This window comes from Neophocaena asiaeorientalis, unplaced genomic scaffold (assembly GCF_003031525.2).
Source record: "Neophocaena asiaeorientalis asiaeorientalis breed wild unplaced genomic scaffold, Neophocaena_asiaeorientalis_V1.1 scaffold190, whole genome shotgun sequence".
NCBI classification, from domain to species: domain Eukaryota; kingdom Metazoa; phylum Chordata; class Mammalia; order Artiodactyla; family Phocoenidae; genus Neophocaena; species Neophocaena asiaeorientalis.
Window position 1 is genome coordinate 8,109,737 of NW_020175017.1, and position 24,105 is coordinate 8,133,841.

Sequence of the window (24,105 nt, forward strand, 5' to 3'; positions counted from 1 at the left end):
AAAAAAAAAAAAGAAAAAAAAAAGAATCAAGTTATAGGGCTTCCCTGGTGGCGCAGTGGTTGAGAATCTGCCTACCAACGCAGGGGACATGGGGTCGAGCCCTGGCCTGGGAAGATCCCACATGCTGCGGAGCAACTGGGCCCATGAGCCACAACTACTGAGCCTGCAAGTCTGGAGCCTGTGCTCCGCAACAAGAGAGGCCGCGATAGTGAGAGGCCCGCTCACCGCGATGAAGAGTGGCCCCCACTTGCCGCAACTAGAGAAAGCCCTCGCACAGAAACGAAGACCCAACACAGCCAAAAATATATAAATAAATAAATAAATTTAAATTAAAAAATAAAGTCTTGGCTTCCCTCGTGGCGCAGTGGTTGAGAGTCCACCTGCCGATGCAGGGGACACGGGTTCGTGCCCCAGTCCGGGAAGATCCCACATGCCGCGGAGCGGCTAGGCCCATTAGCCATGGCCACTGAGCCTGCGCGTCCGGAGCCTGTGCTCCGCAACGGGAGAGGCCACACAGTGAGAGGCCCGCGTGCCGCGCAAAAAAAAGTCTATGTAAATCTGCTTTAAAAAAAAAAGAATCAAGTTATAAAGGATAGAAAATTAAGGTGTGTATAAGAAAATAATAAAATAATCAAGAAAATATTTAAATGCTTAAAGAAGTTAATAGTAGGTGACTAGAAGCTTTTCTGTTTCCTGTATTTTATTTTATTTATTTATTTATTTTTGCGGTACACGGGCCTCTCACTGTTGTGGCCTCTCCTGTTGTGGAGCACAGGCTCCGGACGCGCAGGCTCAGCGGCCATGGCTCACGGGCCCAGCCGCTCCATGGTATGTGGGATCTTCCCAGACCGGAGCACGAACCCATGTCCCCTGCATCGGCAGGCGGACTCTCAACCACTGTGCCACCAAGGAAGCCCTGTTTCCTGTCTTTTAAATACATCTTCATTGAGCAGAATTGAACCTGTTGCTGAACAGCAGCTACAGAGTTGTTAGAGGTTCTTTGAAATTCCAACAAATCTAAAAAGCAAAGCCTGGGATCTAGTTACATTTGTCGAACAGCATACTACTGCAGTTCTATATTATATTGCTATTACCACTGAGGAAGTAGCCACATAACTTACAGATTTTCCAATCTCTTGTTTCCTGTTTGATCCTTCTGTTTCTCAATTTCTTATCTCCTCTTGCCTTCCTGTGGGTAAATGGAACAGTTTTAGAATTCTGTTCTTGTTTATAGTGTTTCTGAGTTTATCTCTTTGTATAGTTTTCTTTGTGGTTACTCTATTACAGTATACATATGTAACATCACCATCTACTGGTATCAGTGTTTTAACACTAGAATGAAGTATTGAAATCTTACTTTCATGTAGGTCCCTTTACCCTCCCCCACTTTAAAAATATGATTATTTTATGTATTTCCTCTATATACATTGAGCACTATTACAGATGGTTTTATAAATTTTGATTTAACCATCAAATATGGTTTAAGAAACTAATGAAGAGAAAGATAGTGTTATGAATTAACTCTGTTTTTACCCATTCTGTTGTTCTTTACTTTCTGAAGTTCCAAGCCTTCTTCTGCTATTTCCTTTCTGTTGGAGAGTTTCCTCTACCAGTTCTTTAAGGGTAGGTCTGCTGGCAACAAATTCTTAGTTTTTCTGCATCTGAGGTTTTCTTTACTTACCCATTCCTGAAGGATAATTTCATCAGATATAAAATTTACGGTTTGTGGTCCTTTTTTTCTAGCATTTGAAAAATTTTGTAATCTTCTGGCTCCCATGGCTTTTTTGTTTGTTTGTTTTGGTTTGGTTTTTGGTTTTTTATTTCTTTTGTTTTGTTTTTTGGTTTTTTTTTGTTTCTTTTGTTTTTTGGGGTTTTTTTTGTTTGTTTTGGGGGGGTTTGGGGGCTTTTCTTTGGCTGCGTTGGGTCTTCGTTGCTGCGCATGAGCTTTCTCTAGTTGCAGTGAGCGGGGGCTACTCTTTGTTGTGGTGCACGGGCTTCTCATTGCGGTGACTTCTCTTGTTGTGGAGCACGGGCTCTAGGGTGCATGGGCTTCAGTAGTTGTGGCACGTGGGCTCTAGAGCCCAGGCTCAGTAGTTGTGGCACATGGGTTTAGTTGCTCCACGGCATGTGAGATCTTACTGGGCCAGGGATTGAACCTGTGTCCCCTGCATTGGCAGGCAGATTCTTAACCACTGTGCCACCAGGGAAGTCTGCTCCCGTGGTTTCAGATGAAAAATTCACTGTTTGAATTGGTGTTTCCCTACAGGGAGTGAATCATTTCTCTTTGCTTCTTTTAAGATTTGTTCTTTGTCTCTTTTGTTTTTAGAAGTTTATGGTATGTTCTTATGTGGATTTCTTTGGGTCTATCATATTTGGAGTTTGCTTGGTTTATGTCTTTAACCAAATTTGGGGAGTTTTTAGCTATATTTCTTCAAATACTTTTCAGCCCCACACTTTTTTCCCTATGTCTGGAGCTCTGACACTAATGTTTGATCTTTGTTATTCCACAAATCCTTAAGCCTCTGTTCAGTTATTTTTTTTTCTATTTTATCTCTGTTGTTCAGATGGAATAAATTTTATAGATCTGTCAACTCAAGTTTACTGATTCTATCCTCTGTCATCTCTACTACTGAACCCATTCAGCAAGTGTTTTTGTGTTGTTGTTTGTTTAGTTTTATAGTTTCTATTTCTTTTTCTATGACTTCTACTTCTTTGCTGAGATTTTCTATTTTTTTCACTTGTTACAGGATAATTCTTAACTGCTTATTGAAGCATTTTTATTATGGAGTTTGCTTTAAAAGCCTTGTCTGATCATCCAAATTCTGATTAATTTACATGTTAGCATCTAGATTGCCAGATTCAAATTATGACTTCCTGTTCTTGGTATAAATGATTTTCCATTGTATCCTGGATGTTCTGATTGTATGCTAGGGTAATTTTGATTTTATCCTGGATATTTTAGATATTATGCTGACTTGTTCCTATTCAAATCTTCTATCTTAGTAGGCAGTTACCCTGCTTAAGTTTAACCTGTTGGTTCTGGCCTGCTTTTGTGGGCTGTAGCTCTGATAATTTAGTTTTCAGTGCCCTTGCAGTGCTATTCAGGTCTGCTTCATTCCTTGAAACTGCTGGGGCTCCTGCTCAGTCTATGCTGGTGTTGCCTGCGTGGAGAAGGACAGTTTCTTGGATCACCCTATGTCACTGAGCTTACCTTCCACCAGTGGGAGTAGGGGACAAGCAGTACAGGACCTGGTTTGCTCTTGGCCACTGGGCAGAAGGCTGGGAGACCTCAGGCCTGGGTCTCTATCCTGCTGGGTTGAGGGCCTGAGGACAGCAGCCTCCCCTGTCATTACCAGATAGCCTGCCACTGCCCCAGGTGTGGACTAGGGATTAGGGCTCCCCAGTACGTCTCTGTTGTTCTTCCCCTTTACAGTCTTTGGTGAGAGAGAGCAGGCTTTTCTTAGTTTTTGTTTTGTTCTTTTTTTTCAATCTGGCTGTTGGTAGTTCTGGGATGCAGGCCTCTCCAGGGCCCAGTCCAGGCTACATGGAAAATAAAAGGAAAACTCAGGAGGGAATTCACTGCAGTGACCCTCCTTCCTTAAATCCTCAGGTCCCTAGACAGTTTACCTTTTTTCTAGCTTTCAGAGTCCTTTATGGTTGCCTGTTGATTTATTTCCAGGGTACTTCATTGTATTTAGAGGGGAAGAGCACGGGAAAAAGAGGGAAGTAGCCATCTTGTCTAGGACCAGAAGTCCCCTCAGTAAATTTTTAGAATTTGAATAAGAACTTCAGAGTAATATTAGATATGAATGAATAATAGGAAATATATAACCCAATGTTTAATTATGTATTGTAAGTCATTAGAAGTAAGGATATGGGTGAGTTAAGGCCAGAGTTTGAACGTAAGACTTCATGGAGATGAAGTAACTTGAGCAGGGCCTTATTGCAAAAGGCAGGGTCATAGAGTATGAACAGGAAGGAGTATGGAAAACACCTGAGGAGATTTGCACATCTTAAGCAGAAGTTATGTTAGAGAGTAATGAGAATAGAAAATAGGATGGTTAGACTCTGGTGATATAGAGGGCCTTGAAAGTCTAGAGTGACACTTCATATGTTGAAAAGTGAAAAGCTATCCCAAAATTGTAAGGGGAAGGAGTGACACAAAGTGAAGTTGAAGCAAGATTAGTTTAAAATCGGTGTGCAGGATATCTTATATTGGGGGGAAACTGATAATTCAGGAGCTAATTGTGAGTTTGTTCTGATATTCTAAATGTGAGGTGCCTGTGCCTATGAGGTATTTGAAGCGGTAATAAAGAGGAAGTAGATTCAAAAGAGAAAGTGATAGGACTTGATACCTGACTAGATGTAAAAAGTGGGGTTTGATTCATATACTGTCAGCTTTGGTGACTTCTCTGTCCCCATGTATTTAATTAAATATAAATAGGAAATTTTTAAAGAATGAATTTTGCTCTTTAGTGAAGCTCTTCTTTCTCCACTCCCTTCCCACCTACATATGTAATTTGAGAAAAACCTTACTGTCCTTAGGCAACTGATTAACACCTTTCTTTAACTTTTTCCAAGCAACGTACTGTTACCACACATTCTGAAATAGCTATTATACATGTTAAAAGATGTTCAGCCTCACTTGTAATTAAAGAAATGCAAATTAAAACAACAAAGTTTGTTTTTATGGTACTATTCAATGCTATAAGGCTTTAATGAAACACATATTCTTATTCTTTTCTGATAGATTAAACTGGTATAATCTTTCAGGAAAGAAATTTGACAATATGTAGCAAAAGCCTTTAAAATGTTTAAGTTCTTCTACTTCTAAGAATTCATAGTAAGGAAATAAATACAAAGAGATGATGTATGCCAAAATCTTAGTTGCAGTGTTCCCAATTTTTCACAGTTATAATTGTATCTAAATGTATATTAGTAGGACTGAACGGTTAAGTACTATACATATGGTGGAATATTACACAGCCTTTTAAAATAATGTTTTAAGGAATTTAATTTTAATAACAAATACTTATGATGATAGAATGTTAAATGAATTCCAGTTTTACATACTGCAGTAATATCCTATCATATCATGCCTTTTCCACCTGTTTTATAGCCATTATTAGGGCAAAAATGTCTTGCCCTTCTTTTCAGAAGTTATTTGCCAACCACTACAGATAATGAAACTAATTTTAGCCTTCTTGAGCTAAAAATTTCCACAGTGCCTTACATACAGTGCTCAACAAATATTAACTATTATTATGAAAGATCTTTTGAGAATTTTCTTCCTAGAAAACTATACATATTTATGTATACAACCAAGCATGCAACTTTAGGCCTTTTATGGACCACAAAAAGCCCATATGTGGATCCTGTTAACTAGGACCATGGTGAAGAATCACTGCTGTAACTGAAGGAATCTCTTTTTACCCTTGAATGTAGTTGAATCAGAGTTTGTTGTCCAGGATAAGAGGTGTCATTTCTCATTTTCACCTGGTATCCTTGGGAATGAGTCTTCACTTAATAGTGCCTTTTTTAAATGACTGAGTAATTTAACACACAATTTCATAATATCTCTCATCTTGCCTGGTGATGCTTATATTAATTGGGGGATTAACTCCCAAATAAACATATTTAACTAGGGAGACAGCGGGAAATCTATTGTGATGGTTCAAAATTTGCAGCCCTTCCCATCTTTCATTTCTCCAGCTCCCTTGATCTTCACATATGACTGTTTAGATGGTTCACCACCACCACCCCTTCCAAGTCTATTAATAACCCAGTAGCAGTAGCAATCAGAGCCCTAGACACTACAAAGTGATAGAACAGGAAAATAAGCTAAGGTAGTCATGGATTAGAGAACTAAATTGCCAAATTGAGTTCAGTTCCAGGGCCACATTTAAAGGGGCTGTTGAACAAGTCCAGAAGATGGCAACCAGATGGCAGTGGATATGGTTCCCACAATATATGAGGAACCGTGGTCAGAGCTAGGGAGAAGAGAAGGCTAAGTCAGTGATAGGGGAGCTCTTACTAGCCAGCTGCCTTCTGAGCTCCCTTAGAGAGACTGTATGGTATAGTAACTAAGAGTTCAGAGTTAGACCTACATTCAAATTCCAACTCTACCACTTTCTGGCCAGTATGACCTGAGACAAGTAACTTAAATTCTGACCTCACATTCTTCTCTTGTTATAAAATAGAAGTGATAATAGTACCACATATAGGATTCTGAGGATTAAATGACTGTTTGAAAAGCACTGCACAAAATTTAGCATGCCTTAAAAGTGCTCATTCAATAAATGCCATATAGCAATAGCATTAAAGATGATGATTCCTCTCGAGCTGAAATTAGAAAAATGAGCTGTTATGGAAAGGTAGATTCTGGCTCAGCACATGGAAGAAATGCAATTCCCGAATGTGTTCAGGTGAAGACTGAAAAACAATCATATGTCAGAGATGCATGGATGGATTCTGCCATTTCGTAATAGTTCGTAATTAAGTTCCCTTTCCACTATAAGACTCTTATAAGGCCGACCCACATGAAAACTATGTTTTCCTAACATGGTTGTTTATGTTACAGAATTAAATCCAAAGAAGTTGGGCTATGAGATATCTTAGTTTGGTATAATGAGATTTTTATTGGCTTCTTCAGTTATATACCATTTACAAATTGAGAGAACTTGCTAAGAATCAATGGTGTGAGTGATATTATTAGAATTAAATGCAAGTCATAGAGGCTTCTAGACAGTTTCCCATCTACAGAGAGAAGCTAAGCAGATGTTAGGTATTAATTAACACCTTGAGAAAATTTAATTAGATTTTAAGAATACAATTTTTAAAAGGCCAGTTTTTTAAAAAATGCATCACAGGTGCTATTTAAGTTCCACCTAAAACAATTTGGAACGAATCTTCATAGTATTTTCATTTCTCTATATTTTATATTTTGCATCCTTCTAGAAATAATTTGAAGCAACAACTTAGATCATTATACTAGATGGGTGAGGAAAGAAAAAAGAGCTAAAAGGCCTTTCTACATTAGTTCAGGGAGCCAAATAATATATCAGTATCTTCATATTAACTACTATTGCTCAAAAGGAAGTTATACAGAGAAAGAACCTCTGTACGTAGGGAAACAGTGGAAAAAGTGAAAAAGAAGAGTAGCTTTATATAGAAGCAAAAAACCTAGGTTTGCTTCTTGTGCTGCTGTTGGCCTGCCTTGTAACTTTTCACAGTTCATTTAACCTTCAAAGACTCAGTTACCTCCTCTGTAAATCAGAGAATGTAATCTTGCTTTGTCTTCCTTACATGGATGTTATAATACTTAAATGACCTAGTTTCTATGTGAAAGAACTTTGCAAACTAGAAAATATTATCCAAATTTTAATTGTTGTTTGTGACATGAAAATTGCATTCTGACCCAACACAAGAATTATTATGTTTAAGAAGGAAATCATGAACTTATTTAAAAACAACCAAAGATTTGGGGGGCGAGATGTGGAGATGGATGATATTTTCTTCAGAATCTCCTTGTTTTCCTTCTATAGCTGTTTTAAAACAGTAAGAAAAACACAACCCCTTCGAGGTCCTTTTACTCTAGCAAGAATTCAATATAAGTCTTTTAAGAAAAAGGTAAAATGTTTTCATTAGTAGTCCTTTCCAGTCTATATTTGGCATTGAGGCTGTAGCTAACTTTTAGAATATTTTACTTCCAGATAAGTCACATTCTAGTTAAAATTATATGAGCTGCTTAGAAATCATACTTTTGTAGAGCCAATTTAAAAAAATTTATAAACACACAGATAAGGTGAAAAAAACAGAACAAGGAACACCACTTTTATACCCTCACCTAGATTCACTGTCAGTCTCTTACCTTCTCCATCTTAATTGCTATATACATCGGCATGCACGCACACTTCCCTTTTTGCCAGATTATCCAAAGGTAGGCCACAGCCATCAGAAATGTGCTGTTTTAATGATCATTTTATCTGCTGTTCAAATGCAGTGGAGCAACATGATTCTTATAAAGTTTATTCTATAGTTGGTGCCATCTGTTAGTTCTTGTTATCCAAAGTCTTGAGTACATTTTATTGGAGGCGGAGATGCTCAGATTAAAGTTATATTCTTAGTAATCCCTGTGTGATGCCTCCTAAACTTGTAAGATCTGTATGGTCACAAAAGGAATATTTGACTACTTACTGGTAAGTTGAAGACCCTAAAAACTAACAGCAGTACTTTCCTTAAGTAAAAATAAAGTAGTAAAAGTACTACATATTTTTTATATGCCTTTATTGTTCTATAACAGGCTGAAATAGTCAAGTTTTATATTTTCAAGCAGTTTGGAAAAAGGAAAAACTCAGTGTTTTCAATGGAACATTTGTTAAAATTTAAATATTTCATTGGTTAGAAAGCTTATTTATTGTTATAAATTGATGCTATCTGATGGAAAATATCCACCCATTGTAATCACTTAGTCTAGGTATGAGTACATCCATAAAAGCTATATCTGTTTTTTTTGGTTTTTTTTTTTTGCAGGAGATTTTGATGAATTCATTCAAGACAATAATGACATTATGTTGAAAAACATAGCAGAAGACCTTCGGAATTGCTTACCTCTCGAAACCATGCTTTCCTCAGAACATCTAGCCCTCCAAAAAGTAAATATGTTAAATTAATTTACTCTTAGTGCTACTTGAGGATTCTCCTATTCTCCCCTAACCCCATTAGCCTTTCCAGTCTAATCAGTCCTGAATTCTGCTTTTTCGTTTGGTGCTTCAGTCATGTCCCCAATTCTTTTGAGTCTGTAACCTTCTGGCTCCCTAGTACCATTCATTCAACAGATATTTTTTGAGGGTGACCTGTTTGCCAAGCACTCAACCCCCCACCCCCCCCCCCACCCCCAAAATCAAGGCACGACATTAATCTGTCCCTGCCTACATCATCGTCCTGGTTTTCTTTTCCCTGTTCCATTTCCGTGGCTTTTATCAAGGGTGAAGTTCACCCCTTTGTTTCCTTCTCCTACTTTTGCGTTACACAATTTTTGCTTCTTTTATTCCTTTATTCCTAGAATTCTCACTTTTCTTCTCCAGACAACCCCCTCATTCAAGTACCTTCAAAGCCCAACTCTTATGGGATACATATGCTATGAATACTGTTCGCTAAAGCAAAACTAAGAATAATAATTTCTTCTTCCCCCACTAATCTGAAAGCAGCAGCGCTTCATGTGGTTTCTCAGCATGTGAATTCCCGAGCAGAGGTACTAAATCCCGTACATTTTTGGTAGTTCTGTGCACATCGTGAGCACTCAGTAAATCTTAGTAAACATCCAGTCATTTACAGGAGGAAAATAGTGGGTCGTATAAAAACTGAAAGCAATATTTGCAATACAGTTTGGATGTTATTAATAAAACAATCTTAGCAGTCTCATGATATAACACAATATATAAAGAGAGAAAAAAGTATTCATTGCATGTTAATGGTGGACCCACAATCCCCCATCCCAACAAACTGTTTTTCTCTTCGTTTCCTTCTGGTCCTTGTATATGTTCATACATTTTATATACTTATATATGTGTGTGTGTGTGTATAGATGTAGATATAATTTTGTAGATTTCCAAGCAGATAGGTTGATTCTTTATTTAGTGTTAAAGTAGAAGGAATCAGACATATTTTTCTCTGTAGCTGCTTGCTATTATATCATGTACCACCAGTATTAATAAAGTGCTATTATTTGTAAGCATGTAGTTTTACTAACATTGTTATTATTTGAAAACTTTGCTTCTGGGCAAAGATTACTTGCTAAGTATTTTGATGGGTAAGTCGCTGACATGCAGGACTCAGAAGACCTGATATTAGTTTCAGTTCTTCCTGCTCTTAACTAACTAGTGTCATTTCTTGGGAGAAATCTCTCTGGGTATCACTTTCTTTATTTGTAAAATATACTACTTAGGATGGACGAGATGGTCTCAAAATACTCCTTTCATCTAAAATTTTCATCTATTTCTCATAGCCATGTTTTGCATCCTGACATGTCAAATAACAAGTTGCTAGTGTCTGAAAAATAAAACAAAAGCAGAGCAGAGTTGCTGACTTCCATAATCAAAACTTGCCTTCCTGGGCCTTGTCGTTGCTCTCAGAATTTTAGCATATGAACCACTGATGTTTTGCCTTATTTAGCAATAAAAAGAGACTTCTTTGTACTTTGTTTCTTTTGATGTTTTTCTTCTCTCCACCAGATACAGCAGCAGCCAGAACCCACAGTTCACGTTGATGCATTCCTTTATGATGAAGACTTTATTGATTCATTATGTGAGGAAGGAAAAATGAGCAGATACTACTGTATGGTGTGCGGCTCACACCAGACGGCGCCTTTAGGTGGGCACTCAAGTCTGCAAACCTGATGCCTTCGTGTGTACTTTTCCTTACATGTCATGAGTATGCAGATTTTTTTAGTATCTTTAATTTTTATTTTTTAATTTTTTAATTTATTTTTGGCTGCATTGGGTCTTCGTTGCTGCACGTGGGCTTTCTCTAGTTGCGGCGAGCGGGAGCTACTCTTCGTTGCGGTGTGCGGGCTTCTCATTGTGGTGGCTTCTCTTGTTGCGGAGCACGGGCTCAAGGTGCGTGGGCTTCAGTAATTGTGGCACGCGGGCTCAGTAGTTGTGGCTCCCGGGCTTATTTGCTCTGCAGCATGTGGGATCTTCCTGGACCAGGACTCGAACTCATGTCCCCTGCATTGGCAGGCGGATTCTTAACCACTGTGCCACCAGGGAAGTCCCGAGTATGCAGATTCTTGCCCAAGCATTCACTGTTTTTGGAAAGCAAAAGGACAACCTGCAGCCTAGCCATTACCAATTATTGCAGTCAGGGAAACTAAATAGAAACATCGTCCAGGGAAGCTAGGCCACTTCATGTCTCTCCCAGGGGGATATTTCTGCTTTTCACTGAGCATGTTTAATTGGAGGTGACTTTTCAGGTCCAGCAACTAATTAGAAGTGAATGAATACAGGGAAACTGACTCATACTTTATATACTCAAAAGAGATTCACATTTAACCATAGTGCTGATTTATTTACAATGAGAAATATAACTGCCAAGGGGGCTGAAAACGTTCTCCCCATAGACACATCTACTTGAGAAGTCAGATAGTAATCAGATATTGTTGGATGGGCATGGATTCAGAGGACGGAGATAGATAACCTTGACAGTCTATTCAGGCCATGATTTGACATCATGGAGCATCTTTGGTCTATAACCCAGAACAACTCTAGTGACAGTCTCCTGCATCTCTGTCCCTCAGATGCAGCACCTGTGTTTCAAATGGGAAACTAGACTGACTCCATGCTGCTAAGATGTTAACTCTTCTGTTAATATACTTTTTGTTCAAACTGGATATTATTGGCTAGGCTATTAATTGAAACATGATATTTCAATCTCCCTGCTCCCTTAGATTTAGAGGTGTTGCTTAGAGGGGGTAAGTAATATTGTGCTCGTATTACTGATCTTAGATAATATTATTCTCGAAAATTAACTGCTACCAAATTTGTAGTATTTTGCTAATACAAATATATAGTACCTGTATTGTAGTTGGGGATTAAACTATCCTGGTTTACTGATTTAAGATTCTATTTTTAGATAGTACTTTTTTCCATTTGAAATAGTTGAAATTCACAGAATAGAAAAGGACTTAGACAAGAACAGGAGAAGAAGGGACTTCCCTGGTGGCGCAGTGGTCAAGAATCCGCCTGCCAATGCAGGGAACACGGGTTTGATCCCTGGTCCGGAAAGATCCCACATGCCGTGGAGCAGCTAAGCCCGTGTGCCACAACTACTGAGCCCGTGTGCCACAACTACTGAGCCCGTGTGCCACAACTACTGAAGCCCGTGCGCCTAGAGCCTGTGCTCCGCAACAAGAGAAGCCAACACAGTGAGAAGCCTGTGCACCACAACAAAGAGTAGCCCCTGCTCGACGCAACTAGAGAAAGCCTGCACGCAGCAACAAAGACCCAACGCAGCCAAAAGAAAAAGAACAATAGAGGGAAAACTAAAAAGTGGATTATAAATAACACCATATCAGATCTGATGTACAGAAATTTACAGAAGAGCTATGTTTGACACAGAAAAATTTGGAGGTTAGGATGTATTTTCACATAAAAATCAGATTGTAAATAGTGTCTGGACACCCAGACCAGCCTGGATAACTATAATGACTCTGAAAAAGCTATCACCGTGTGGGCCTCTTATTCCCTATATGAAAGGGGCTTGTCCAGCTACAAGACACGAACGATGACTCTGGAGCCCAGGGCAGGAGCACTAACGTGGCAAGGAGGATCGTGAGGATGAGAGGAGATAAGGGCTATGGTGGTCAACCCCCCTCCACCCCATCACCTCCAGTGTTACTTCTGAGGCCTAGTCATCCTTTATTTTCTTCCAAGGGATTAGCCTGCCTGCTTCCATTTTCTTTGCCACCAGTCATTAGTTATGATCAAAGCTTCTCCCCTTCCTGACCATTATATCATGTAGCATACAGTAGAGAAAGTCTTTGGGTTACCTCCATATCAGAAAAAACAGACTCAGGCTCTCCCAGGTGATTCATTACAGAAATAATGGAGTGCGAAGGTGGGCTAGGAGACTAGAAATTGTAGCAATTAAACTAAGGGAAATAACAGTTTAGGAGTGTCTTAACCTCCTTCCATACCACCCCTCTCCTGCACTCCAGAACACACTCTAGGTTGCTCAGGGCTGCCACATTGTTCCACTCCAGAGATGGTCATTCATTGGGTAGTTTACAGTCTATGCCGCAAGAGGTGGAAGCCCTGTGGTTGGCTCTGGGATAGGGTGAGAAAGCCAGATGGTATGGGACTTAGGAAGCAGTTGCTGGGAACAGCAGGTCAGAGGGAGAAGAGGAAGGGGAAAACCCAGGACACCCTAAGCAGCAGCAAGAAGGAAATGAGGAGCATGGGGGTAGGGACAGGCAGCTGAGTAGTGGTTTTCTTGAGGCCTTTGATGATGATGACGAGTGATGATGATTTTGGCCGTGCTGCGCGGCTTGTAGGATCTTAGTTCCCTGACCAGGGATGGAACCCGTGCCCCCGGCAGTGGAACCACTGGACCACCAGGGAGTTCCCTCTAGAGGCCTTTTAAGTGTCAGAGACTTCATATTTGTTCTTGTCTAATACAGCTCAGAGTGAATGAATACAAAATTATCACATTAATTTTTTCTAAATAACCTCTGAATGGCTTTCATTGATTAAGAAAAGCATGAAATACACTTTACAGATGAAAGAATTAGAAATACAGAATGGAATTGTTAATCCCCAAGCAGAATTTAATGTTTACTCTGTTCTAATTCTCCAGGGTTTATTTCTCATTCCTTCTCTCTCATGGAATTGAAGTTCATATATCATCATGTACTCCCTGATCTATCGGGAAAGGTCTTGGTTGACGTTGGCTCCAGGCTTGGCACCGTCCTTTATGGGGTAAAGTCCAGCTTGTAGACATACTCAACATTTAGAAATACTTTCTTCTCCTACTAGCATCAATTTTGCCTGCCACCATCCAAGGTGACAGCTTGGCTTTATTTATTAGAGTAACTGAATAATATGGTTAAAACAGTGTATCAAATTTGGACTTTCAAAGGCCAGCTCTCTGATTTCCGTTACTAGTTTGACTTTGTGACACAAGTGAAGGAATATCAGCAAAACAGCAACAGGTGACCCTCATAACACTCTGCTATTCTGTCACTCACTTACTGCCCTTCAACTCCATTTTCTGTACTGTACTAAAATAGTATAGTATACTGAGTTTTGATAAGAGCTCTTATAAAACTGACAAATTTACTTGACCTGGGAAATTGCTTATGGCTATGAGCAAGTCCCTGAACACCTCTGTGCCTCAAGTTCCTGACCTGTAAGTGAGCAAACTAAATGATATCCAGGACACATCGTGCTCTAGTTTTCTGTGATCCAAAGTTTGAATGTAGACTTCTGTGTCTTCAATGTGGCTTTTTTTAAAAAATTCAAATCATGAGCATTTTAAATATTCTTAAATGGTTTTATCAAAAAACTGAAATGTGGTTTCTGGTTGTCATTAGCAGATGTGTTAAAACATGTGGCCAACAGCAGTAGATGTTCATGCCAGAAACAGGCCCTATCAGTTCCCAGCATCACTGCCTGCTCTAAACAGAAACAGTTAACTCTTTCATGGTTCATTTATTTTTCAGTGTTGACTTTTATTCTACAATTAGGAAAAATAGCCATAATAGAAAGTACAGTTTATCAGATGGCTTTGTTTGGAGAACATTAGAGATTATGCTTGTTTACCCTATTTTGTCCATTCTTGTTAATTTTTTTATTTGTTAGAAAAGTATATAGCTGAAATAATTGTGCAGGTATTTGGCAGCATTAATGAATTTAGACATATTGTCATTTTCCTCTATAGTACGTCACTGATTCAGTCAACAAAAATTTTTTGAATACTTACATATGCTCCATTGAACATATTCTAAAAATCCATGATGAGCTATGAATATAAACTTAGTTTACACGTAAGTGTTAGTTGATGTATAATGGTCTTCAGAATATGATTTGACCTCTCTTTCCAGATTATTTTTTGTTATTATAACCAAAATAGATACATAATAATATATAGTCAGTTCTTGATGATCCTTGTTAACTAATGGCCAGTTATCTTTGGTGGATTGCCAGACAGCAGGCTGACTTCTCAAAGCCAAGCAGGACACACCCCCAGCCACCCTCCTCTTGTGTCAGACTGTGCATGAGTTTCCATTATATTTCCCACAGGTTAATGCCTTTCTTGCTTTCCCCTGAAATTCCCAAGAAATTACGGAAGTAGGGTATTAAACAAAGAATCTATATGTGATCACTTTCCTCATTTCCAACTTTGTTGAATGCACAGTTTTATCAGGAAAAGTAAGAAATCAATCTTTGAAAATATGATTACTTTTAAATAACGGAAATTAATAAACTACAATCAAGGTCTCGATGAGTAAGAGTCTAAGTTCTTAAAAGTTGTTTTACATAAATTATAAAATGTTACTTATCTTTCCTTTTTATCTTTATTTTTACTTTATTGAATTCTATTTTTAAAAGTTTGATTTTTAGGGACTTCCCTGGTGGTCCAGTGGTTAAGACTTTGCCTTCCAGTGCATGGGGTGTGGGTTCGATCCCTAGTTGGGGAGCTAAGATCCCACATGCCTCGTGGCCAAAAACCAAAACATAAAACAGAAGCAATATTGTAACAAATTCAATAAAGACTTTAAAAAAAAAAAGTTTGACTTTTAAAATTTCAAGTAGAAATAAACCCACAACTAAAAGTTAATTCTTTTGTATCATAATGTATCTTCATATTTCAGGGTTATCTTTACAGTTCAGCATCACAATTATATGGAGTAGAATTGAATGGAGACTTTTGCCAGTTGCAGGAAATGGTCATAAAAAAGTACCAGTTCACTGACAGAATAAAGGTATCCTTTTAAATGTTTATTCTGTTATCCACTGTATAGCATAGTTTAGCCAAATTTCTTCTGCATTGGAGTTGGAAACTCTTTTTGAATCTATCTTGATTGCTGTTGTGTAGAAACAGATTGAGTTAACTTAATATTTTAAAACACTGATAATAAAGTTGAATTATTATCAATATGTTCCACTCACATTTTTCTCTTCCTCCCAAATTTTATTAGAAAGTAGAATTTTTTCTTAATTTTCTTCATATCAACTATAGTTTTGGTAGCACTAATTTTGAATCTCTTGATGTTGGTCAGAAGTGTATTTAATTAAACTCTGAATGTTGAAAGTAAGCAAAAAGGTTAAGTAATGCTCACAGTTTTTATCTTTTTATAAGCTTTCAATAGGAATTGTGGGTGCCACAGAATAGCAGTTCATGGGAGAATGATGTCCTGGGTTGGGCTACGACAGAAATTTTCTGTTTCTTATATGTAAGGGGAAAAATAAAAAAGGGGAAAGGAAGTTTTTTGGTTGATGCAATAATCCTTGTCATTTCACTAGTGATCCTACACTTCTAATGGCAATGCACAGAAGTATTGTGTATCTAAGGATCTCTGGTGTTCAATGCAATCAAATATTGAAAGACATATCTTAGTAAGATTAAGGATCTAGCTTTCCCCTTTCTTATAGAAGGAAAACTTTTCATTCTCTTCCTCCTTCCATCCTTGCCTTTTTTTTCTCTTTCTCTCTCATCTTGGAAATTGAGAGGCAAGTGATCAAAGAGAATTCATTGTCCAATAATAAGTTCATGGATTTTTCTCACTATCCCATATTTAATGAACAAAAACACACTGCTCTTACATAATAAGAATCACATAACTAACAAGAATATTGATTTAATTAGAAATCGAGATTTAAACATTCTGGATATTATTTATTTGTAAGGCTAAGTTCTTTTTTGGAAGGAAATCATATGATATAAAAAACTTTTTCTCTCCTTTTTAAAATAAAAGTTATTTGCTTTGCTCTTGAGCAAATACACGTTTCCTCTTATTATCTTGCCTGTGGTCTACAAGACTTGTTGATTATAGTCGAAGTTAATTTTTTGAGGTATATAGTTTTTTCAATAAATTGTTTTGTTTGCTTTCTTGGATAGATAATATCTTCAAGTGAATTTTAGATGAAGAGTCAGACAAGGCCAGTTAAAATATTTGTATTAACATTTTACAATTTATAAATTACTTTTTAAATTTTATATGGTCCCATTTGATTCTGTGAATCAGGACGTGTATTACTCCATTTTATTTAGGAAGACACTGACTACCCAAATGTACAAATCCAGTTGATGATGGAGCCAGAATAACTAGTGCTATGATGGAAAAAGCTCTGAACTGGGAGTGAAAAGAGTGTAATTATAACTATATAAATGATTCCATCTAAAACAAAATTTTCACAAGCTTATGGTTTTTATTAGGTATTGAGTATCTTCCATAGGTAGTAGTATTAAATATACTGTTCTCCCATTTTAAGAAGTGTGAATCTCCCATATTGCCTCACAACATCATTGAATCAATAGCTATTTCTTACGTGATTATATGATACGGTGTCTTTGTTCTCTTACGTGAACTTATTCTTTTTTAGGTGCTTCATGCAGACATCTGTACACAAGGTTCACTTCTGCAAAATGCTGATGTTATTATAATGAATAATGTCTTTGAATATTTTCTTAATGAGGCAGAACAGGCCAGGTACGTTATTTATTCAAGCAAGAAATCTGTTGTTAAAATATATCTAACAAAGTATGAAAAGGGATTGGTAGAAGTGTTTTCATATTAAAATTTTTATTTTTTATTTATTTGTTTATTTTTTGCCACACTGTGAGGCTTGTGGGACCTCAGTTCCCCAACCAGGGATCAAACCCGTGGCCCCAGCAGTGATATGAAACTTCTCAGAAATGACCTCAACTGTCAGGAGTTTATATTAATAAGGAAATGCGTTATGTCTAAATGAAAATAAAAATAAACTTTGGTTGTCTAACCTTGTAAATATTACATCTAATTTTGAGTAGTTATAAAATGGTTTCATGACCCAAGCATTTGCTTTGCAGTCTGGGATGCAAGAAGTTATCAATTCCCAGTGGGTTTTTATACTTATTCTTTTCTGCCTCAGTTTTCTTTTCTTTGAAAAAACATGTCCTATGCTCTCCTATCACAAAATTATGGGAATTAACTGGTGCCTATAAATGACTATAAAACAAGATATAGGGCTTCCCTGGTGGCACAGTGGTTAAGAATCCACCTGCCAATGCAAGGGACACGGGTTCGAGCCCTGGTCCAGGAAGATCCCACATGCCGCAGAGCACCTAAGCCCGTGCGCCACAACTACTGAGCCTGTGCTCTAGAGCCCGCGAGCCACAACTACTGAGCCCATCTGCCACAACTACTGAAGCCCACACACCTAGAGCCCGTGCTTCTCAACAAGAGAAGCCACCACAAAGAGAAGCCCATGTACTGCAACGAAGAGGAGTAGCCCCCGCTCGCCACAACTAGAGAAAGCCCGCACGCAGCAAGGAAAACCCAACTCAGCCATAAATAAATAAAAATTTTAAAAAAACAAGATACAAGAATATTCAGCTAGAAAACAGTGAATAATGATCAAATTTTTAAAACGTTCTTAATGTGGTAATAGTAGGTTCCTGGAGTTTATTCCACTATTCAAGCAATAGAAAAATTAGCAAATCTCTGATCACTTTTTTTTTTTTTTTTAATTTTTGGCTGCTCTTCAGGGCTTATGGGATCTTAGTTCCTCGACCAGGGATTGTGCCCGTGCCCTGGGCAGTAAGTGTGGAGTCCTAACCACTGGACCACCAGGGAATTCCCTGTGATGGCTTTTCTGACTTCTCATCAGGACTTATAGGTTCCTCTAATTAGAAAATTCCTGTAGTCTGAGACACTGATTTTCTGGTCAGTTAGGCTTGCTGACTTATTTATCATAATGACATACGTATACTCTGGATGCAGGAAACCTCCTTTCCATATCTATGAAAGGGCATTACACACGTTTGGATTAGTGCATCAGTGAGGTTTCTACTGCAAGAAATAAAAAGACATAATTATAGACCATAAACAGTTAATATGGAGTAGAATCCTGAATGAGTAACCCTCTTTATCCTGCCACCCCTTTACTGTCTATATTTTCTCTCTCGCACACATACACACACATATCTATTACTTGTAGGTTAAGGTTAGTACAAAATTAACAGTGTAAATAGTTTAAAAAGAAACTAGTTCAACAGAAAGCAAATCATATCCTCAGAGCTCAGCCAGAATGGGTGATGATTTTTTGGTCACAGGCTAAAGGCCAGAAACACAACATGAACAAGTTGTTTTAATCATAGTGCACTCTTTAAGCTTAATTTCCAGTGGACAAAGTATGTATAGCTTTTTACCTTTTGAAGTTCAGGACCAGTAGTCAAAACATTACATAATTTTTGGAGAATGAAATATACTAGGTTTATGCTGTGTAAGAAGTTAAAAGAGAAAAGCACCTTGAACTCTTCACAGATTCATATAGGAAGATTTTGAATGCTGAAGAATGATGAATGCTACCTGTTAACTTGATACTGGAAAGTATTTTCATGTTTGGGTTGTTTTAAAAACTATCTTGGGGGACTTCCCTGGTGGTCCAGTGAAAAACCCGCACGCCACAACTAGAGAGAAGCCCGCATGCCGCAACTAAGACCAGACACAGCCAAAAATAATAAATAAAAAAAATAAATAATCTCAAAAAAAAAACTATCTCGGAAAATTAATTCACAAACTCTGCATGACTCACCAAATAGGTACTGACAGTGTGTTAGTTCAGCCATTTCTCCAAGTTAATCAAATGCAGTGAATTCTAAATATAGATAGATGATAGCCTCTCATGGTTAATTACCTTCATCATGAATGACAGTACACAGGAGAAAGTTTAGAAGATACAGTAAAGCATTCTGATATTGGAATCGTTCTGACAAAATTGATCATTTACCTGTATAATTCTGTATTGTAGCAAGTAGAGTAATTCTTTGTTTAAAAGGTGCCTCTGTATTTTTTCAGTAGGTGAAACATACAACTACTACAATGACAGCTTCTCAGAAACAGCAAGTGCTATTTTGAGAGCCATGCCCAACCGTGCCAGTATACTCAGCTTCTTCAGTCTTACTAAATAGACTTGTAAAATATATAATTTCTAAGGAACTACATCAAGACAACTAACAGCTCTAGCCCAAGCACAGTGATATTTATTATCAAACACTGCTTCTTGGTTTTATATCTAGCCTGAGAAAAAGAACATTTGTATCGTTTTGCTTGGTAAGCTCCAGAATATACTAAACCCAATAACCATTGCTGTAACTAAAATAAGTGCAAATGATACTGCTGCCCACCTGCCCCACTACAAGGGGTGCACATCCCTGCATTGCTTGACCCTTGCTCCCCAATAGCAGGGTGTACTGTCAAAACTCATGCACAGTGTAGAAATCCCATTCGTGTCTGCTCTACAGGTTAATCAGAACTGGTCAATCACTGCCCTCTGACACATATACATGCACATGGTGTGCCATCGTGCTTTAAATCTAGTTGATCTCATTAAACTTCTCAGGTGCCATAGTGTCCAGAATTCTTTCCATTGAATATTTCTGACAGCCAAATAAAGTATGATTTCACTCTTGATATTATTTTAAAAGATCTAATCTATATGTTATACTCTTATTTTAGTCTTTGCTTATTTTCTGGCTTCTGTGGCCTTTCTCCATGACTCTTTCCCACTCACACCTCTCAGCCCTGTTCCATTCTGCAGAAAGTCTGACAGTTCATAAAGAATTGAAGAGGCTTTAACGCTGATCCAGCTTTGATTTCTTTATCAGTTCTGAAAACTTCCTTTTGGCCTTACCCACAATCCCTTGTATTAACCCTAATCCGCATCTTGTTAAATCTCTCTCAGTATTGTAACTTCACAATTTTGCCAACATCCCTTCAGGAACTGAATTTACCAATTTCTAGTATCTTGCTGCAGTCCTGTTTTCTGCTGGCAAACATTTTTACCCATCTGGATTTCTACATATCGCCTGGGCTATATTTTTTTTTTGTCATCCTCATTTTGAAAAAATATCCAGTGTCTGGTAAAGCATAATATATAAGTTTTGAATGTGTTATAGAGCCTGGGAATATATCAGCCATAATGTAAGGAAACGAGGATCCTTATTAGTGACCGTGCCAAGTCTTGAAGATTCTCTCTCAAGTCTTAAGGTATGTAAGCCTCTTTCCCAGCATTTTTATTGTCAAAACTTTTCTTCTGCTTTTTTCTGATAGCTGTTAAAATATTCTAGAAATATTCTTTCTGAATATGGTGACAATGATAGAAAGAATAACAAAACCTTATGGCTTAAGAACTGATTTGTGGTTTGTTCACTGGCATCAAGAGCTCTGAAAGTGTACAGATTCCTTTGCTTCTGCACCCAATTTTTCCAGCTGTGGGGTTACAGTTTAATTTAGGTTAACAAATGCTATTAAATATTTGTAAGAGACTTAGAACACCCACATCATAACTTTCTCCCTGAGAACAAAAGGAACAGAGCTGTTCAGGTTTCTAGAATCAGTAAGTGGACTGGAGGCCCACATCCTGAACACAGTTGAGCTTCTAGGTCAAGTTTGGAATCTTGCACAAACTGCTTCTATGTTCCTCAGATTCTCCATACAAAATAAGGCTGATACTTAATAATAAGATTCAGCCCAATAAGTTGACCCTTTTATAAAGGTTAATTAATGTTTGTAAAGCTCTTTGAGATCCCTAGATGAAAGATACTGTGACATTTCTTAGTACAGAGTCATATTATCATTTTCTTTAATATCTCTTTCCTCACATATAAGCACTGCCAAATTTAAATATATATTTCTTCTTTTAAAAAACTAAACAATCATCAATAATACCTTCTTTAAAAATTTTTGTCAATCATCTAAATTACAAAAGTAATTCATGTTTGTCATAACAAGGGAAATAATCCAGAGATACATAAAGAAACAATGTTGATCTCCCCAGTTCCCTCCCACCTAATTCCCTCCCCATGAGATCCCTACCCCGTGAGTGGTACGATTCTACCATACTTTTCCATACTCATAAAAACATACCTTTTAAAATATGTGCTCTCCAGTTTATAATATCTATATGTATTGAAATAATTCAGTGATTTTCACTTAACCAAAGTAAAATATTTTTGAAAGAGTCCTTATATATGAATTCTTGAATAACGTTATTGCTTTCCTATTTAATGAAACTTCTTTAAACAAATATATCCATTGGTGGCTCCAGAATTTCTGTATCCCAGAGACCCAAATTTGCAGTGTGAAGGGAAGGGCCTGATAAAGGTTATGGAGGGAGATTACCCCATCTCGTATAACCTCTTAGCACCGTCACTGTGTGTATATGAACCGTTTCTCTGTGTACTCCCATTGTTGTTTTAATCTTTTATTGTTTAAGCTGGTTTAATTATTAAACTATTTACATTAAAATAATTATACTATATGTTCTTTATTCTTTCAAATTCCAAAATCAAGGTAAATTAATTAAGTCCCTGAATCCACAAACTTACCATTTAGTACGACAAAGAATTATGTGGCACCATGTAGAACTTAGTCCGTCTCATTGTAATAAAAATCCTTTGTGTTCAATTACTTAGTCATGATTTCTCAAAATTCAAGAGAATAGGTTCATTCTGCAATTTTCATATTTGTTTATGACCTTTTTTTTTCCAGGTTAATATACAGTTATCTCCCTGGGTTGAAGAGGTACCACTGAACTATGATGTATACCCAGAAAAGGATATTGACAAGGAAGCTCTTGAACAAATACATTTATACAAGATTCTCTAACACTACAATAGTCCTACCTCAGTGTAAAATAATTACAAAATAATTTAAAAGAAACAGAACCCCAGTATCCTAACACATATTTTTTCTGTATATTCCTTTCTAGTCTTTGTACATATGCTTACATATTTGTAAATAGTTGTATGTGTATATATACAACTTTGCGTGATAATTTTATTAAAATATTTGTGTGAAAAAATTTTGGTTTTCCCCTGGTTTCTTTTATTTTGTTAAAAATATAAACGTGTACTTTTCTTTTTTTTGAATTTTTATTTATTTATTTGGTTGCACCGGGTCTTAGTTGCGGCTCTCCAGCTCCTTAGTTGTGGCATGCGAACTCTTAGTTGCAGCATGCAGCTCCTTTAGTTGCAGCATGCAGCTCCTTTAGTTGCAGCATGCAGCTCCTTTAGTTGCAGCATGCAGCTCCTTTAGTTGCAGCATGCAGCTCCTTTAGTTGCAGCATGCCTGAGGGATCTAGTTCCCCGACCAGGGATCGAACCCCAGCCCCCTGCATTGGGAGTGCAGAGTCTTAACCACTGGACCACCAAGGAAATCCCAACATGTGTCCTTCTTTAGTCACTAACTCTATATACCAAGTCCAGATATGGCCCCCCAAAAGACCAGAAGTAGTTTCTGTTATGAAGGAGGGGTGGAGGGGAAGGTAGGTTACACTGTACCCCATTTATTAGATCTCTATTCTGTAAGATCCTTGTACACAGCTTTATCTGAGGAGGCTAGCACAAGGACTAAAATAAAAAATAATTGCAGTTGCTAGGAAAAAGCAAAACTAGAAAGATAGCCTCTAAAATATAAATAGAGGTTATATCTAGGTGGAACAATTACTGGTAATTTATTATTCTTTTCTGTACTTTTCTGAATTTTCCGTTTTTTCTGTAATGACTTTCTTTTGAAATCAGGAGAAGCAAAACTTTTTTTCTTCCAAGAATACAGTGAAACGTCAAAACTTGAACACTGGGCTTCCCTGGTGGCGCAGTGGTTGAGAGTCCACCTGCCAATGCAGCGGACACGGGTTCGTGCCCCGGTATGGGAAGATCCCACGTGCCGCGGAGTGGCTGGGCCCGGGCCCGTGAGCCATGGCCGCTGAGCCTGCGCGTCCGGAGCCTGTACTCCGCAACGGGAGAGGCCACAGCAGTGAGAGGCCCTAGTACTGCAAAAAAAAAAAACTATAGAAACATGATTCTGGAGACATTATCTATGATGATTAAAAACAACAGACAAGAGGATATCCTTGTCAGAAAGCCACTGTGGTGGTCCAGTGAATCCAATAAGAATGAACTAAGATAGCATCTCTGGAGATGGAGGGAAAAGAAGAGTCAGAGGTATTTAGGAGGCCTTGGGACTTTGTTGGGGGTGTACAAAGACCCAGAGTGAATAGAATTTTTTAAATTACATTCTAAAGATACATAAAATCAATGAGGCATTACAGCAAATTTACTAAGTCAAAAGATAATAGCAAGAAATCTAATAAATGGAATCTCATACTATCAGCATAAGAAAATGGTTAAATACTAAGTATATGGCCAAAAAAAAAGAACGCTGGGAAGCAAAAATTAAGAAAACAGCTAGAAAAGGAACCTACCAAGAGTGAGAAACACACACACACAAGATGAACGATATTATTAGCATTGAAGAGAAGGATTTGGTTGAGACAAAGTTCCAAACATTTTTCATGTAAATAAATAAGAATAGAACCAGGAGAACAAACAGAAAAACAAAAC

General features: G+C 37.7%; 1 protein-coding gene across 1 annotated transcript in view; it reads left to right on the forward strand.

The window, feature by feature from the left end:
• LOC112411170 (uncharacterized) overlaps positions 1 to 22,565 on the forward strand; it is a 25,770-nt gene extending 3,205 nt beyond the window's left edge. Inside the window, exons 2-8 of the mRNA XM_024762092.1 lie at positions 8,533 to 8,654; positions 10,233 to 10,371; positions 13,354 to 13,475; positions 15,371 to 15,481; positions 17,103 to 17,209; positions 20,659 to 20,749; positions 22,253 to 22,565. Coding sequence (XP_024617860.1) covers positions 8,533 to 8,654; positions 10,233 to 10,371; positions 13,354 to 13,475; positions 15,371 to 15,481; positions 17,103 to 17,209; positions 20,659 to 20,749; positions 22,253 to 22,369 — 809 coding nt within the window. The 3' untranslated portion in view covers positions 22,370 to 22,565. The remainder of the gene's footprint in view (positions 1 to 8,532; positions 8,655 to 10,232; positions 10,372 to 13,353; positions 13,476 to 15,370; positions 15,482 to 17,102; positions 17,210 to 20,658; positions 20,750 to 22,252) is intronic.
• Positions 22,566 to 24,105: the final 1,540 nt, after the last annotated feature.